We start from the raw sequence: 15,339 nt of genomic DNA, 5'->3' as shown, positions 1-15,339 counted from the left end.
AAATTAAGGCTGTTGAAATGCACTACCAGTTACATTTTAAACACTTATACTTCTTCCACACAACCCACTTTGTAATCTTAGGCCCTATCTTGACAGGCAAAAATGCTGTGGTTTTTCCATTGTGTTAAACCTTACAGATAAGGCAACTTTAAGTTTGCATCAGATAATACTGCAAAGAAGTTAGCTTGAAGATGTGCTCAGCCCAGAGATAAAAACAAGAACTGGCTAAACACTAAGTTTCTGGGAACAGGAAATTAAAGTACCTGTTGTTTAAAATCTTGTACAGACATGCTCTCTCAAACCACCACAAAACAGCAATAATTCAGTGATTTTAGAACAGGACAATTTTATGTACAAGCCTGATACAACAATTTAATGTAAATAAATAGTCAAGAGTGAAACTTGCTTGGTTTGTTGCCATGAAAAACTGAAGCAAGCTTCTGGCCTCTTTTTGGTCACAAAAGGCAGTTTACTCCAGTGTCTTCCTGAGTGGCATTCTTACCAAGTATTCCCTTCCTCAGTACCTTCTCCCACTTTTTCTTTGTCTAAAATAATAGTTGCAAAATGAAATACTGCAAGGATTCTCAAATGTGATTACTGTACAAATACACATTTTGATACAGAAATGGTCTCATGGATCATTTCCTCTCTCATGTGCAGTCACCGTAATATCCGTGAGGCACCTACAGCACTTACTGCATAGGAAAGTAATATTAGGAAAGTATTAATTTTGTTTATTTCTTTTAATGCAATTTAATAAATGAAAACAAGGCAAGTCAGCATCATGAGAACAACGCAGCCTCCATTGCTTACAATTTAAGAACTGATGTATATTATATTTAACTTTGGGGATGGGTTATTGTCACAGATCTCATTGGGCTCTCCCTGCTGGCGACTCACCAGGTTGCTGTGAAGGGACCCAACTGCTGAATCCTCAGGTGTTTTTAACTCTGTTAAGACTCCTGGTAGCTTTACACTTGTTCCATCATAGAGAGCTCTGTGTCAATGTATATCAAGCTATGCACTGGAGCAGAAAGAAAGACTCCAGATGGGCCCAATGGCCTCTGACCCCAGCCCTCAGAATACCCTGGAGTAGTAAGGAAATGGAGGCAGTGAAATGCATGTAGAGTTTGCTTGTGTATAGTTCTGAGCATTCCTCATGTGCTTAGGTAACAAGCAATAATGTGGTATAATTCTGTGCAAAGCATCTCTGTGCTATATTCTCCACTTACAATGTGGCCCCTTGAAGAAGAAAACTAGAAAGCTCACTCTTTTGGGTGGAGTTCTGGGAGAGGCTTTGTTTAAGCTATGGGGGATTTCAGGGTTTCAGGAACTGGGCAGAGGGACCATGTGGTCACAGCTCTGAGGATGAGGTGATAGAGGATCCGGACCACAAGATAGGGGCAGTGACTGGACTGGACTCTAGGTAAGATACATATGTGTGTAAACTGTTGTTTCAGAATCCTCTTTTTCTCTAATGCTTTGTTCCTAGTAGTAAATACTACTTTTGCTTTAAGAAGGGTGTTTAGGTCACTATATGCCACTGATCACAGACTCCTGAAAGGAAGGCAGCAGATGACTGAATTCAATTGAACCAGCAGGATAATACATGGTGGATATGTGGGGTATCATAGCCTAGGTCCCACTTAAAAGTAGAAGAATTGTGAAATTGGATACGTAAAGACCTGATATCTAAGCTAAGACAATGCACTCAGAGAGGCCAAAAAAGGGGACAGAGGTGCAGCTAGCCCTGTAACCATGATGGTCCACATCCCCTCTCCTTGTGTCTCTAAGCCCTAGGTACACTGATGCTTCCCCTAGTCTACAGCTTTGAGCTGCTCCCCGATAGCTGCCAAGTTCTGTGCACGGTAGTTCCTCCAGTGATGTTTTCCATGGAAGTCAGCTAGTGATGACAATGTGTGCTTTCTGGATAAGCTTACCACCACCAAGGGTCACTATCAAAGGCAAAAAACCAACACACCCTGCATGTGCCTGATGTTATCTATCACATGACAGCAGACAGGTGAGAAGAAACGCTTCCCTCCAGATTAATCATAGGATATCAGGGACCTCAGGAGGTCATCTAGTCCAACCCCCTGCTCAAAGCAGGACCAATCCCCAACTAAATCCCCAAATGGCCCCCTCAAGGATTGAATTTATAATCCTGGGTTTAGCAGGCCAATGCTCAAACCACTGAGCTATCCCTTTGTGCCTTTGACAGCACCTTCTTTATAGCCAGAAAGCATCTGGCCTTGTGTTGCAAGTTACTGACATGTAGGGGGTGGGAGGAATCAGAAATAGCAGAGCACAGAATTCTTTGAGGGGAGTCAACAAACATGCGGACAAAGAGAATCCAATGGATATAGTGTACTCGGACTTTTAGAAAGCCTTTTACAAGGTCCCACACTAAAGGCTCTTAAGCAAACTAAGCAGTCAGGGAATAAGATGGAAGCTCCTCTCATGGATCAGTGACTGGTTAAAAGACAGGAAAAAAAGAGAGGAATAAATGGTCAGTTTTCTGAATGGAGAGAAGTAAATAGTGGTGTTTCCCAAGGATCTGTACTGGGACCAGTGCTGTTCAACATATTCATGAATGATCTGGAAAAAGGGGTAAATAGGGAGGTGGCAAAGTTTGCAGATGATAAAAAATTACTCAAGAGAGCTAAGTCCAAAGCAGACGGCGAAGAGTTACAAAGGGCTCTCACAAAACTGGGTGACTGGGCAACAAAATGTCATATGAAATTCAATGTTGATAATTGCAAAGCAATTCATATTGGAAAATATAATCCCAACTAAATATACAAAATGATGGGGTCTAAATTAACTGGTTTCAGAGTAGCAGCCGTGTTAGTCTGTATCCGCAAAAAGAACAGGAGTACTTGTGGCACCTTAGAGACGAACAAATTTAAATTAAGTGTTACCGTTCAAGAAAGAGCTCTTGGAGTTATTGTGGATAGTTCCCTAAAAACCATCTAAACAATGTGCAGCAGCAGTCAAAAAAAACTAACAGAATGTTAGGAACCATTAGGAAATGGATAGGCAATAAGTAAATATCATGCCATTGTATAAATCCATGGTATGCCCATACCTTGAATACTGCGGGCAGTTCTGGTTGTCCCATCTCAGAAAAAACACATATTAGAAATGGAAAAGGTACAGAAAAGGACAACAAAAATGATTAAGGATGTGGAACACCTTCCATATGAGGGGAGATTAAAAAGACTTTTCAGCTTGGAAAAGAGATGACTAAGGAAGGCTGTGATAGAGGTTTATGAATGGGATGGAGAAATCAAATAAGGAAGTTGTGGAAGTGGATAAAGGGAATTTGGATGTAGACATCTGAGTTTTCAAATCAGAATAGAGCAAGAGTCAGGCTAACTCTAACTCCAATAACACAAGACTTCAAGGTAGGGCCTGAGCGAGTGGGAAAAACTGTAAGAGATGCTGTTTTGACCTTGTGTTAGATAAGACTGGAACGCAGACTATAGCAAGAACTAGTAGATAAAAGTAAGATATCAGGAAGGAATATGTATAAACCAGATGTGGTTGTTGAGCGTTATTGTATGTAACAAAAGGTATAAATGCTTGCCCTAATTGTTTATCTGGCAGAGACCTGCCTAGGAAGGGGGAATCCCTGTCCATGCGCACTCTCCCCCTTGCAATTGCTTGAGAATAAACTGTCTCTGACATGTTACAAACAACCTAAGAGTGAGGACTGCGTTTTCCTTCGACAAAGTGTTATTTATCCATTCACATAACGAAAGAACCAGTGGTCTGCCAATTAAATTAACAGGCACCACATTTAACAGTAATATAAGGAAGTACTACTTCACACAAAGCAGTCAACCTGTGGAACTTGCAGCAGGGGATGTAGTGAAGGCCAAAAGTATAACTGGGTTAAAAAATTAGATAAATTCATGGAGAATAGGTCCATCAATGGTTATTAGCCAAGATGGGCAGGGAGACAACCCCATGCACTGGTTGTCCTTAGCCTCTGCCTAGTTGGCCCAGCCAGGGGCAGATCACTTGAGAATTGCCTGTTCTGCTCATTCCCTCTGAAGCACCTGGCATTAGCCACGGTCAGAAGACAGGATATTCGGCTAGGTGGTCTGTTGGTCTAACCCAGCATGGCCATTCGTATGTCCTAGAAGTTCACATGGAAGCTTAGGGGCTGTGGTCCCACCTCTGCGCCCTGTAAACCCACGTTTGATAGGGATCAGACTGTAAGTTGGTCGCCTCCACACATAGCGGTGACCCGTGCACCCTGCGTCCCCACGGCTCTCCACCGCGCTCGCTGCAGTCGCACAGAGAACTGGAGCGCTGCTAGGACAGGGACCCAGGCGTCAGCCGCGCCCGCTCCGCTACCCTTAACCCAGGTACGCTCACACCTTTGCTCGGCAGTATCAGCCCCCGCTCAGGGAGCAGACCCTGGCCCGGTCCCGAAGCCGGCTATCCGGATCCCCTGTGCCATTCTCCCCCATCTCCCTTCCCAGCGGCTGAGGGACTCTCCCCGGCCTGGACGCCACCTCCTCACCTTCAGGTTGGCCCGGAGGCCGGCGGCCTTGGCCACCTGCTGTAGCTCGCTGTATTTGAACGACTCCAGCTGCGGCAGCGAGGGCGGCTCCATGGCAGTAGGGCTATGGCAGCAACCGGTCTGTGAGCGCGGCCCACGGTAACCGCCGTGCCCGTGCTTCGAATCTCGCGCTCAACTGACGCCAAACTACTTCGTCCCACCCCCCACCATTCGAATTCACCCTTCGCGCCCTGTCATTGGCTGAACAACCTACCAGCAGATGGACCGTGAGACACACCGACAGCCAATGGCATCCTGGGGAATGGGATTTGTTTTGTTTAAACACGATAGGCACATGTAAACAGTCTATCAAATTAAAGCCCCTCCCTAGCCCAAATTATCGCTATCTGATTGGGAAGGAGAATGATTGGTATCCCCCATCATCCAATGGCCGGAAGAAATTATTTCCCTGTTGCGAGCACCCGGTGAAGTGATTGCTTGTATTCCGTCCAATCGGAGCGCAGACTTATAGGTAGTACTCCAATTGGAATAGCAAGGGGGCGGGCGTTGGATTCGAATCCGGGCGGGAGCGGGAGGTCAGGCACCGCGAGAGAAGAAGATGGCCGTGCGGAGATGTATCCAGCAGTTGTTCCAGGAGCCTCAGGTTGACGGCGTCATCACCTTCGAGCGGCCGGGCCCTGTTCTCCGGAGCTGGGGCCGCCCATCGCAGGAGGACGCGGGCATGCCGCGCGGCGCGGAGCCCCAGCGGGAGCCGAGCAGCCCGGGTGGCGGGACGCTGCTGAGCCGAGGGCTCCGGCTGGAGGAGTGCGCCCTTTTCCACTGCAGGGGCTGCCGCGCGGTGCTGGGCGACTCGCTGCATCTCTGCGCCCAGGAGGACCGTTGCCTGCAGGTCCTCGTCTGCTTCAGTGAGTCCCCGGAGCACCAGACTCTGTGCCTGGGCAGCGAGGCTGCGACTGGACGGAGCCTGGGCCTGGATTCACTAGCGCTCCCTTGGCCTGGTTGCCTGTGGGAGCCCCTGGTCAGCCCCGTGGGCTGGGCAGGGCAGGGCTACCTGGCACGGGCGCTGACGTGAGTCTGCGGAGAAGGACGCGGCTGCTGCGGTTGTGGTCCTCAGTGACCTAACTGCGGGCCTAACATCCCCTCCGTGGAGAGCAGCGTAACCAGTGGGTTATCCCTGCCCCAGTGAGCGGGTCTTGCAGTGCCTTGTTTTCTGTGGGCCACCAAATGGCCCTAATGCGTGCTCAAAAAACACGAAATGTTGGGAGACTTCATAAAACGTGGCGTCAGTTTCGGTTCTGCTCTGAAGTGACATTAAAACAGTAACTCTCTCTCAGCTCTACTCAGTTTGCAAGTGAAACAACAGTCCTGTAAACTCAGTCGGGACATGTGGCTGTAAAGCTGCTTCCTTCCCCGCACATTGCCACTGCCCAAAGACTGTTAATTTCATTCCCACTGAGATCTGCCCCACTGTCTGCCAGCTGCGAGCTGTCCTTTCCCTTTTCCTAGTGCTCCATTACAGGATAGTCCCACTAGAGTAAAGTGGAATTGCATGAGTCTTTAAATAGACCCGTTTTTGTGCTAGTGGCTGGCTCCAGCAAAAAGTCAGTATTCTATTATGCTTACACAAATTAAATATTACAAAATATATTTGAATCTGGGATTCAGTCGCATAGTCTGAATAACAGCATTGGAAGATTTTAATTTTCTATGAATGCAAACAATTAAGTCAACACAAACGTTAAAAAAAGCTACTAGGATTGAAATGTGTTTTTCCATTAAAATAAATATAGAACAAAAATGAATCCTTCCAAGCCTAAGATAGAAAGTTCAGAACCTTAGTGTTGGGGACAAATAAAAATATTAGTCATACGCCACTGATCATTCACCATCTATGGGTTTATCTTCTCAGAAGTCACAAATGATGTTGTTTTGGACGATTCTTTAATGGTCGGTATTGAAGGACCCCTTCTAGGATGGTAGGTACCTCAGATGTTGCTTTTTGCTTTTGGTATTAGTTCTCAATTTGAGATGGTCAGGAAGCAGAGCAGAAAGGCATTAATGTGTTGCTTCTGAATTTTAGAAATGTGTCTGTGCCAGAAGAAAATAAGTTTCTAAAATCCCTCCAGCTCCCTCTTAGAGGTGTCTCATAGAATTGACAAATAATCTAGTTTGGTTTTGGACCTGTCCACTGCTTTTTCAACTGAGAAAGCCTTTGTAAATCGATAGCCTATATTCACACCCCCAAATAAAACTAAGTTTTTGCCCTATTTACCCTTGAGATGGGGGGGGGGGGGGGGGGAGGGAGAGACATTTGAGTAAATCAAAAAAGGAAGCAATCTCTATCCAAAAATAACAGTTTATATACCTGTTAAGATGGAAAGTCTTTTTATATTCTTTAATAGTGAAAGTGAACAAGTTTTGCTGGTAATGAATTAAACAATCAGTAGAAGCTGATTCACCTAGATAGATAATGCTTTTTCTTTACCTATTATGAATCTAATGGGAGGGAAATAATTTGAGTTAACCAAAACTCTGCAGAAAGGGAAGTGGCTAGAGGAGAGTATCTTTGTCAAGCATGGTTTACAGTGTTTTTATTAGACTTCACAGAAGAAAATAAGAAACTGAGTTTGAATCAGGGGTTGCTACTTTCAAAGTTGAGTAGCTGCAGCTGCTTGAGCTGTGCAAATTTGAGGAGGCAGCCCTGTATCTGTATTGTGCTTGATTCATATTTTGGAAGGTTTGTCACAATTATAAGGGTTAGAAACTTTTTTTAAAGGCATGTTTGTATTCTGCGGAAGGTGATGGCACTTACTTTCTGCTCCCCATGGGGAAGTGAATTTTTCATAGGCATCTTGCACAGCTTGTAATTCTTACCTGTTAAGTTACGTACTGTATTTGTGTATCCCAAACCACTCTTGTGGCCATTTTTCGCTTTTCTACTGTAGTGGGGTAGGAGGGACAGGACAAAAAGGAAAACTTAATGGTTGTATAGCTAATGAGTTGATGATGTTATGGGTTCACATACCTCAGTTTCCTCTGTGCATCTCTCTATTTTTTTGTTTTCATTTTTAAGTCTGTCTGAAATTATTTTCTCTTTAAAATTCATAGATGTGTTTCAGTAGCAGCGGGGTATCCTGAACTGACCTTTTAAGTTAGATTTCAGTTTTCAGATTTTAACCTCAGCTTCTGGGGTTTTCCAAACTTTTGAGTGGGTAACTGCCTTTAATACAAAGACTATCTTGTGGACAACCTACCCCACTACTTTGTCACAGAGGTTATGGGACTCCTATTATAGTGCTTGCTTATATGGAGAAGTAATACTACATTTATTTGTTATGTCCTGATGGCACCAGTAAGCAGTGTTTGGACTACAGTTTGGAAACCTCTGCTCTACTGAAATCTTTTCTCTCTCTTTTCAGTGCTTACTATGCATTGTACTGTCATTCGTGTGGATTAATGGTGGGCTTCAGCCTCTATTCTGCCTTCGCTGCCCTGGTTCATCTGCGAGGCTTCTTTTGTCTTTTCAAGGACAACATCCTCTGGTTAGTACACACCAATATGACAGAGAATGACAAGTTAGAAATTAGGTCCAGAGCAGAGCTCTTCGTGGGAAGGGAAGAATACCAATATAAGGATAATATTTTGATTTGTATAAAACCAGAATGGCAAATGCAGGTTGGTGATATTATCAGTTCTCACTGGCAGCAGAAAATATCAAAGCAAATCCTGAACTGCTTGTTCATAGTTTCTCTTTCTGGTAGTAAATGCAGGTCAGTCAAAAGCTGTGTGAATTCTTTCCTGTGGAAGTCCTTACTTTGTCCATAAATAGCAAAATCCTCAGCTACCAGTCTACTCTACATTTTTTTTTAATGTAGTGCTGAAAAGCTTATAAGAAGGCACATTAAACTTGTCTTCTACAAATATTCCAGTATCATTACAATCCTTTTGTTTAGAATGACACTGGCTACGTTTTTTATAATGTATTGATTAATGTACATTATATTACTCTGTCTTATACCACCATTAGAATGTAGCCACTGTTGTGCACCCTCCACCTGCAGCATCTATGTAAATTCTTAACTTGGAGAAATTATTTCGCCCTTGCTTTCTATTGCAAGGGTAATAGAAGTAGAGAGAGTGCAACTTTCCAAATTAATACATCTCAGCTAATACATCTGTATTGCTTGAAGACTATTTCTAGCTAGCTTAGTCATAAACACTAAGTTTTGTTCCTCACAATACAGAAATATATCACAATTGTATATCACTTAACTAGAATTGAGTCAAACTTACTAATTGTTATAATAGCAGGCTGGTTGTCAAGCAAAAGTGATCTTTTTAGACTGAGGGTCTATCTGTGGCAGCTATAAATTGTAGTTGGTGAAAGAGTAAACAATTGAGGAAAATGAAAACTTTATTATTCTATTTTAATATTAATTAATGATTACATTGACTATTTTTGGTCACAGGTTGGCACCTGCATTAGTTTCTGCATAAACTACCTTTTTATACAATGAATGTTTCTCTGGTTTTTATTACTATTCTCTCTTTTTTGACTTTTGTTTTTCAGTTATCTCTTAAAAACTAAAGCCATGATAGAGGCCTCTGAGATGAACTTTCCTGCTTTGAGCCTAAAGGAACATCTGGAAAAAGTAAAGTTTCTTTGTGATTTTGTGTGTGTTAAAAAAGGGGTGAAATGCAAATTTCATACAAATTAAGTTTTCAGCACCACCGCAAATACACTAAACTATTAAAACAGTCATGCTTAATAATCCCATGAACAAATGGATGTGCATGTTTTTCTGGCACAGGACAGCAACTTATCTTTAAAGGGGATTAAAGGAACACAAGCAGGTTTAATTTAACCTATAGTTGTCTCTGTCAACATCCTGTTGTTAAAATTAATTTTTCTTCAATTTATTCTTCACCACTGACATTTACCTTCTGCATCAAACTTAGGATGGACAACAATTAGTCACAGTCTTATCTAATTGACTTCTATGTTCTCATATATTGCAACGTTTGGGCTGTGCTAAATGTAGAAGAATGCTGCTACTCTAAAATTTGGTTCTACTGTCTTTCAGTTTCATGGGGACTCTTCTATTTAAATCCTGTAACTGCTTTTACAGTACCTATATTTTAGGCCTATGTTAGTTTGAATATCCCTTTTTCTTCAACATTTATTCCTCCTAAGTTGTAAACCACTTCTGCTTTTGTTTTTGTCTTTGTTTTCTGGTCTGAATATGAAATTGGGCCTGATATGTTTTCAGAAGACTTCTCTCCTCCTGCAAGTCATATTCAGGCCTTTCTGGGTACATCTACACAGCAACTATATACCCCTGCAGCTGGCCCGGGCCAGTCGACTTGGGTTTGGGCTGCAGGGCTGTTTCATTGCTGTGTAGACTTCCAGGCTTGGCTGGAGTCTGAGCTCTAGGACCATGCGAGGTGTGAGGGTCCCAGAGCTCAGGCTGCAGCCTGAGCCTGGAAGTCTACACAGCAGCGAAACAGCCTCACAGCCTGAGCCCCATGAGCCAGAGTTGGTTGGCCCGCGCCAGACGCAGGTGTCTAGTTGCTGTGTAGATGTACCCTCTGTGACCTGAATAGGGAGCATTCTGTTTTTCATGGTCACTAAACACTTTAAAGAGTCAATTGTTGCAGCCCTCGTTCAAGCAAAACTGCCATTGAAATCAATCAATGTTTTGCTCAAATAATGGTAGCATTTGATCAGAAGTGCAAACGATGTTTTTGAAAGGTTTGCTTACATGGGATGTTGCTAGAATGATCATAGGATTGAGCTCTTTATGGAATGTTTGCCATTCATAAAATAATGACACGTGCAGGACTCTGTTTACAGTGGTAACCTGATGGTATCTCAGGTTCTCCTTCAAATAATTGTCCACACAGATTCCGTTGGGGGTGTTCACTTGTGCGAGATCAGACACTGCTTTTAAAAAGAATCCTTTGACTGCACCTATATCCTGGATGTCTTATTGCCCTCTGTAGTTGGGGACATAAAGGGTGGAGAAGCCTCAACCATCACTCAGTTCCTTCTTACCACCTGTGCCTGCAAGACAGAACCCCTTTAGTGTCTACATCCTATGCGGCTTTAGCTTTAGCATTTCAATAGTTACTACTTATTCTGTAGGTTACTTTTACCCACTGGTTTTATTTTAAAAAAATACCCCCATACAATACCTTAAATTAAATGCCTGACGTCAAATCACCAGGGTTCAAAACGTGTCCCTCTTGTGATGTAGCAATGCCCATTATTAATGGATATTCTAGGTGTCTAATTCCCCTAGCAGGGGGATACGTCTCAGAGTGCTGCTCTGTATTCCACTCCTTTTCTAAATGTGCTTCAGCAGGCGCGGGAGGCAAGGCTTAAGCTCTTCCTCCTGGAAAAGCTGATGTAAGCCTCACTGGATCGGCAGACCCCTGGCATAACTTCACCAATTAGGTCAGTCACAGGTCTCCAGAGGCCCAGTGAGCCAAGACACCACTCTGAGCTCCTGGGCCACCTTTTAAGTTCTGTTCGTCCACCACATTCACATCTACTTCCAAAAAGGGGCTTCAAGGAGAGCCGCTCCTGGGATCAGGGCAGGTACCACCCCCTTTCCAAGCAGGAGACAGAGATCCTTTCCTAAGACTACTTCTATTAAGAGCTTGAAATCAGAGTCCTGCTTCAGTACCTCCATATTGAAATCGGACTGATGGTTCCTTTTCAGCATAAGGACCTGTCAGCACCAAGTGCCCTATATGCAGTACTGGCCTCTTCGGTACAACTTCAGTGCTGGGCCTAAAACAAGGTCTCTTGGTGCTGTGGAGTCACCTCTTATTGAGAGACTTGAAAAGGTGATCACCAAATCCTCAACTTCTCACCCAAAGGTTCATTCCTTTTTGTCTTACTCAATGCAATACACCAGGCCTCCTCCCCTGAGCATCCCCTTCCACCCCTTGTGAGTAGCACAGTGGGAATTGGGCTGGGAGTCTAGGGATTAATTTCTGAAGGGTGTCAGGAAGTCATTGGGGAGGGAGCACTCCATTGGTATCCACCCATGTGCCATCCGTCCCACTGCTCTTACCAGGTCTGGCCATACTTGTCCCCTTCAGCTGGGAAACCATATTCTAGGAAGTCAGGATCCTTCACAGTCTACAATGCCAGAGCTCTATCACCAAAGAAACAACTCCAACCTGCACAAGTACCTGTCCTAGCCACAATTCATGAAAGTTGAGGAAGAATATAATGGAGACAACCACGCTCCTGAACAATCACCTTATGCCGTATCCTTGTGCTCCTCCAGATGAAGCAGTTAATTATCTGTTGCCTCATTGGATGAGCTAAAAGTCTTCCAAGACCTGATGAGATGAATGGTGGAGATGCTGGATACCATGATATCCTGCAAACTTCATCTTCAAGGAGATGGGTTAAAAAAAGTGCTGGACTGCTTGAAACAGCCAAGATAATTTGGCATACACATGCCTCAGTTCCACTTACCTCCAAGAAAACTGATAGGAGGGTACCAGTTATCAGCCATGGGATTTGAATATTATCAGCATCCTACTTTAGGCAATCTGATGGTATAGGCATTTCAAGTAAATCTAAACATCAAGGCCAGCTGAAATCTACCCCTCAAGAGACGGACCCCAAAAAACTAGATCTCTGGCAGAAAAGTCTACTTGTTGAGCCTCCAGATGAGAATAGCAAATTACCAGATGCTACTCAAAATATGATTCTTTGATTTGGGATCAGCTTTCCAACTTTCTCAATAAATTCTTGAAGGAGACCCAAGAGAATTCAAAATCTCTAATGGCAGAAGGTCAGCTTATAGGCAGCCTGGTACTTTAAGCAGCACTAGATATATCTGATATGGCAGCAAGAACCATGCCCACTGCTGTTACAATAAAAAGGTCCTCTTGGCTGCAAGCATCTGGGATCCTGAGGGAAGTCCAAGTTACCACTAAGGACCTCCCATTTGAGGGAAACTAGCTATTTAACAGTGGCACAGATGAGCACTTCCCACCCAGAAAGACTCGTGAGTGATCCTGCAATCCTGGGGACTGGAACATACAGCCTCAAAGAGAGAGCAATGGAAGCATCAGCTGTTCTATGGTCATTTGTCTATCACAATATTATTCTCAGATTTTCAGTGCCCCAAGAAAGAGGCAGAGACTTCACCTGAGGCAAACCGCTGCCTCTTCTTCAGCTGCCTCACAGTCTAGGGCATCAGACAGGAATCAAATTGGCAACACTGTCAAGGGGTTGTCTGGACCACCTTCAGATCCTTCTTTTTTCACCCCTGCCTGGCTGCTGCCTTACTTCCAAGAAGCCTGGGTTAGAATAACCTCAGACTGATTGGTCCTTAAGATAATCATCAATGGGTATCACTTCCAATTTTAAACTGCCCCTATGCCCTCCTAATCCTCCTAATCTCTCTTCAGGAACCCTTCCCATGCGGGAGTCTACCTCCTGCTTCAACAAGTCTCTCATATGCCTGGGAGCAGTAGAGGAAATGCCCCCAGATTTCTGTGGTAAGAGCTTTTATTCCCATTGGGGTTAGGAAGTAAAGAAGAGGATGGGTGTCTATTTCCCTGTCTTTGATGTTTTAATGCTTTCATCCATCATTTCATGTTCCACATGCTTGCCCTAGATTCTATAATACCCTCTTTGGATCCAATGGTCTGTAGTTCTCAACTTCAGGATGCCTATTTTCACACTTAGATTTATTCAACTCACAGAAAGTAGCTGAGATTCATAGGAGCATCTCATTAACAATACAGGGTCCTACCCTTTGGCCTCTCCACTGCCCCATTAGTCTTCAAAGTTCTTAGTATGGTGGCAGCTCATCTGAGAAGGCAAACAATCCAGGTATACCTCTACTTAAACTGGCTCATTTGAGGGAAATCCCCATAGCAAGTGATCAGCTCTGTTCATGTCTTTTAAATCTTCATCTCGCTGGGCCTCAAGGTCAGAGACAAATCCACACTAGCACCAACTCAAAGGATAGAGTTCATCATGGAAGTGATTAGATTTCATACTTGTAGGAGCATACCTCCCTCATTAGATTCCAAACTATGACAGATATCAGACAGCTCCAAGCACTCCCCAAGACATGAGTGAGGACCTGTCTACTTTGTATACTGTGTTGTAATTGAAATCAATATATTTGAAAATGTAGAAAAACATCCAAAAATATTTAATAAATTTCAGTTGGTATTCTATTGTTTAACAGTGTGATTAAAACTGATTAATCACAATTAATTTTTTTGAGTTAATCGCATGAATTAACTGCGATTAATCGACAGCCCTATTATTTACCTTACAGTAACACAGCAGATTTCATGCCTTGCCTGTTGTTATAGGATTCTTATTAGTGAAGGGTGGTTGAGGCTGCTCTCCCCTTTTTGCCCTCTGCTGTAGGGGCGAGAGGGCACTCAGGGCGTAGGCACAGCTACAAAAAACACTGCTGTTGAAAATAATTTGATCTTTGGCACAGGCGCACCAACAGTGGAATCTGGACAACACATCTCAAAGAACCACAGTTACTGTAGGGTATATAACTGTTCTTTACCTACCCTTAATTTTTTTCCCTTTCCTTCTAGCTGAAAGAACAACTTGTGGGGGTCCATGTGCGCCTAGAGGTACTGATTAAGAGGCTGGAAGAACTGAATCAACAGATCAACATGGCTGACAAGCAGGGCTATGCATCAAGGACAGTTGGCCTAAAGCTAGGGTTTGCAGGAATCAAGACAAGCAATTAATATGCCATCATAGAATATGGAGCCATTTGTGTATCGTTGCAGGTTTCTTCATTGTAGTGAACAAAGTGGTTTGAAATCACCACCACCCTGAAAAATGTCAGAGAAAGCTAATTTGCCACTTTGTTATATGCATGAAAAGCTTTTGTTGAAATATAGCTCAGACTGGTGAAGTGGACTGGATTTTTGAGGAGCAAGAAACTGTTTCCTCCTTCTGTGACTTCAAAACAAATACCTCATCCTTGCAGCACTTCTACTCTTGGAGGTGTAATACAGCTTGTACTGTGGTTCTTCCTGAGCAATATATGGTTTAAAAACCAGCTGTTGGAAAAACTAAGATTTTAAGTTCCTGAGAGTGATTCAAAATATGCTACCATGTGATGTTATTACAATGTTCTTAGTGGGGGCTGAAACCCTGGTATCATCTCTTTATGTAGAGGAAATGTTCACAGGAGGTAGGCCTTGATCCAGATGTCTTCCTGTTGAGTCTTGAATGGGTTCTTTCTCTTGTTGTGAATTTCTTTATTTATTTATTTAGTATGTGTGAGAGGGCTCTTCTTCCTCCATGGCTGTGGGGGTAGAAGCTTCTCTCTATACCTGGGAAGATGAAAGGAGCTTCCCTTTTCACTCCCCCTCCACAGAAGGCATACTTATGTTTTAAAGCCTCCAATATGTTGGGAAATTATGCCTGAAATTTTGTATCGGGCATAGAGGGGAAAGTACTTACATGCTCATTTTAATTCCATTGATAAGTGATTTTTTCCCCCATGCCCTGAGCAAAAGACTACAATCAGTATTGGTTCTGGCCTGAGTTGCTGATCTCAGCAACCCTAGTACCTCATGCTTTTTCAGTTAGTGGTTTGTTTGATTTTTCTCAGATCTGAGCTATGTAGGGAAAATGCAAACTTCTAAATGAGAGAAGGGAGTCTGGGACTGCTGGAAAATAGCCCACTCCATGATACTAGAATGGTCTGGATCAGCAGCCATCACATAATAAATCATGTGGAGTTTTTTGGTTAATGATCATAGGAAGTCTTTTGAAGTATCCA

The 15,339-nt window shown here is 43.4% G+C and overlaps 2 protein-coding genes across 2 annotated transcripts in view; one reads left to right on the top strand and one right to left on the bottom strand.

Annotated features, from left to right (window-relative positions):
- NUSAP1 (nucleolar and spindle associated protein 1) overlaps window positions 1–4,627 on the bottom strand; it is a 30,003-nt gene extending 25,376 nt beyond the window's left edge. The window contains exon 1 of the mRNA XM_065404226.1: window positions 4,535–4,627. Coding sequence (XP_065260298.1) covers window positions 4,535–4,627 — 93 coding nt within the window. The remainder of the gene's footprint in view (window positions 1–4,534) is intronic.
- Window positions 4,628–5,132: 505 nt separating this feature from the next.
- OIP5 (Opa interacting protein 5) lies at window positions 5,133–14,293 on the top strand. Its single transcript, XM_065402364.1, has 5 exons — window positions 5,133–5,439; window positions 6,444–6,510; window positions 7,954–8,076; window positions 9,105–9,186; window positions 14,135–14,293. Exons 1-5 carry the CDS (start codon window positions 5,133–5,135, stop codon window positions 14,291–14,293), a joined length of 738 nt encoding a protein of 245 aa, XP_065258436.1.
- Window positions 14,294–15,339: the final 1,046 nt, after the last annotated feature.

This window comes from Emys orbicularis, chromosome 4 (assembly GCF_028017835.1).
Source record: "Emys orbicularis isolate rEmyOrb1 chromosome 4, rEmyOrb1.hap1, whole genome shotgun sequence".
Classification (NCBI taxonomy): Eukaryota; Metazoa; Chordata; order Testudines; family Emydidae; genus Emys; species Emys orbicularis.
Note: the sequence above shows the minus strand (reverse complement) of the source record. Positions and strands in the feature narration are given on the sequence as shown.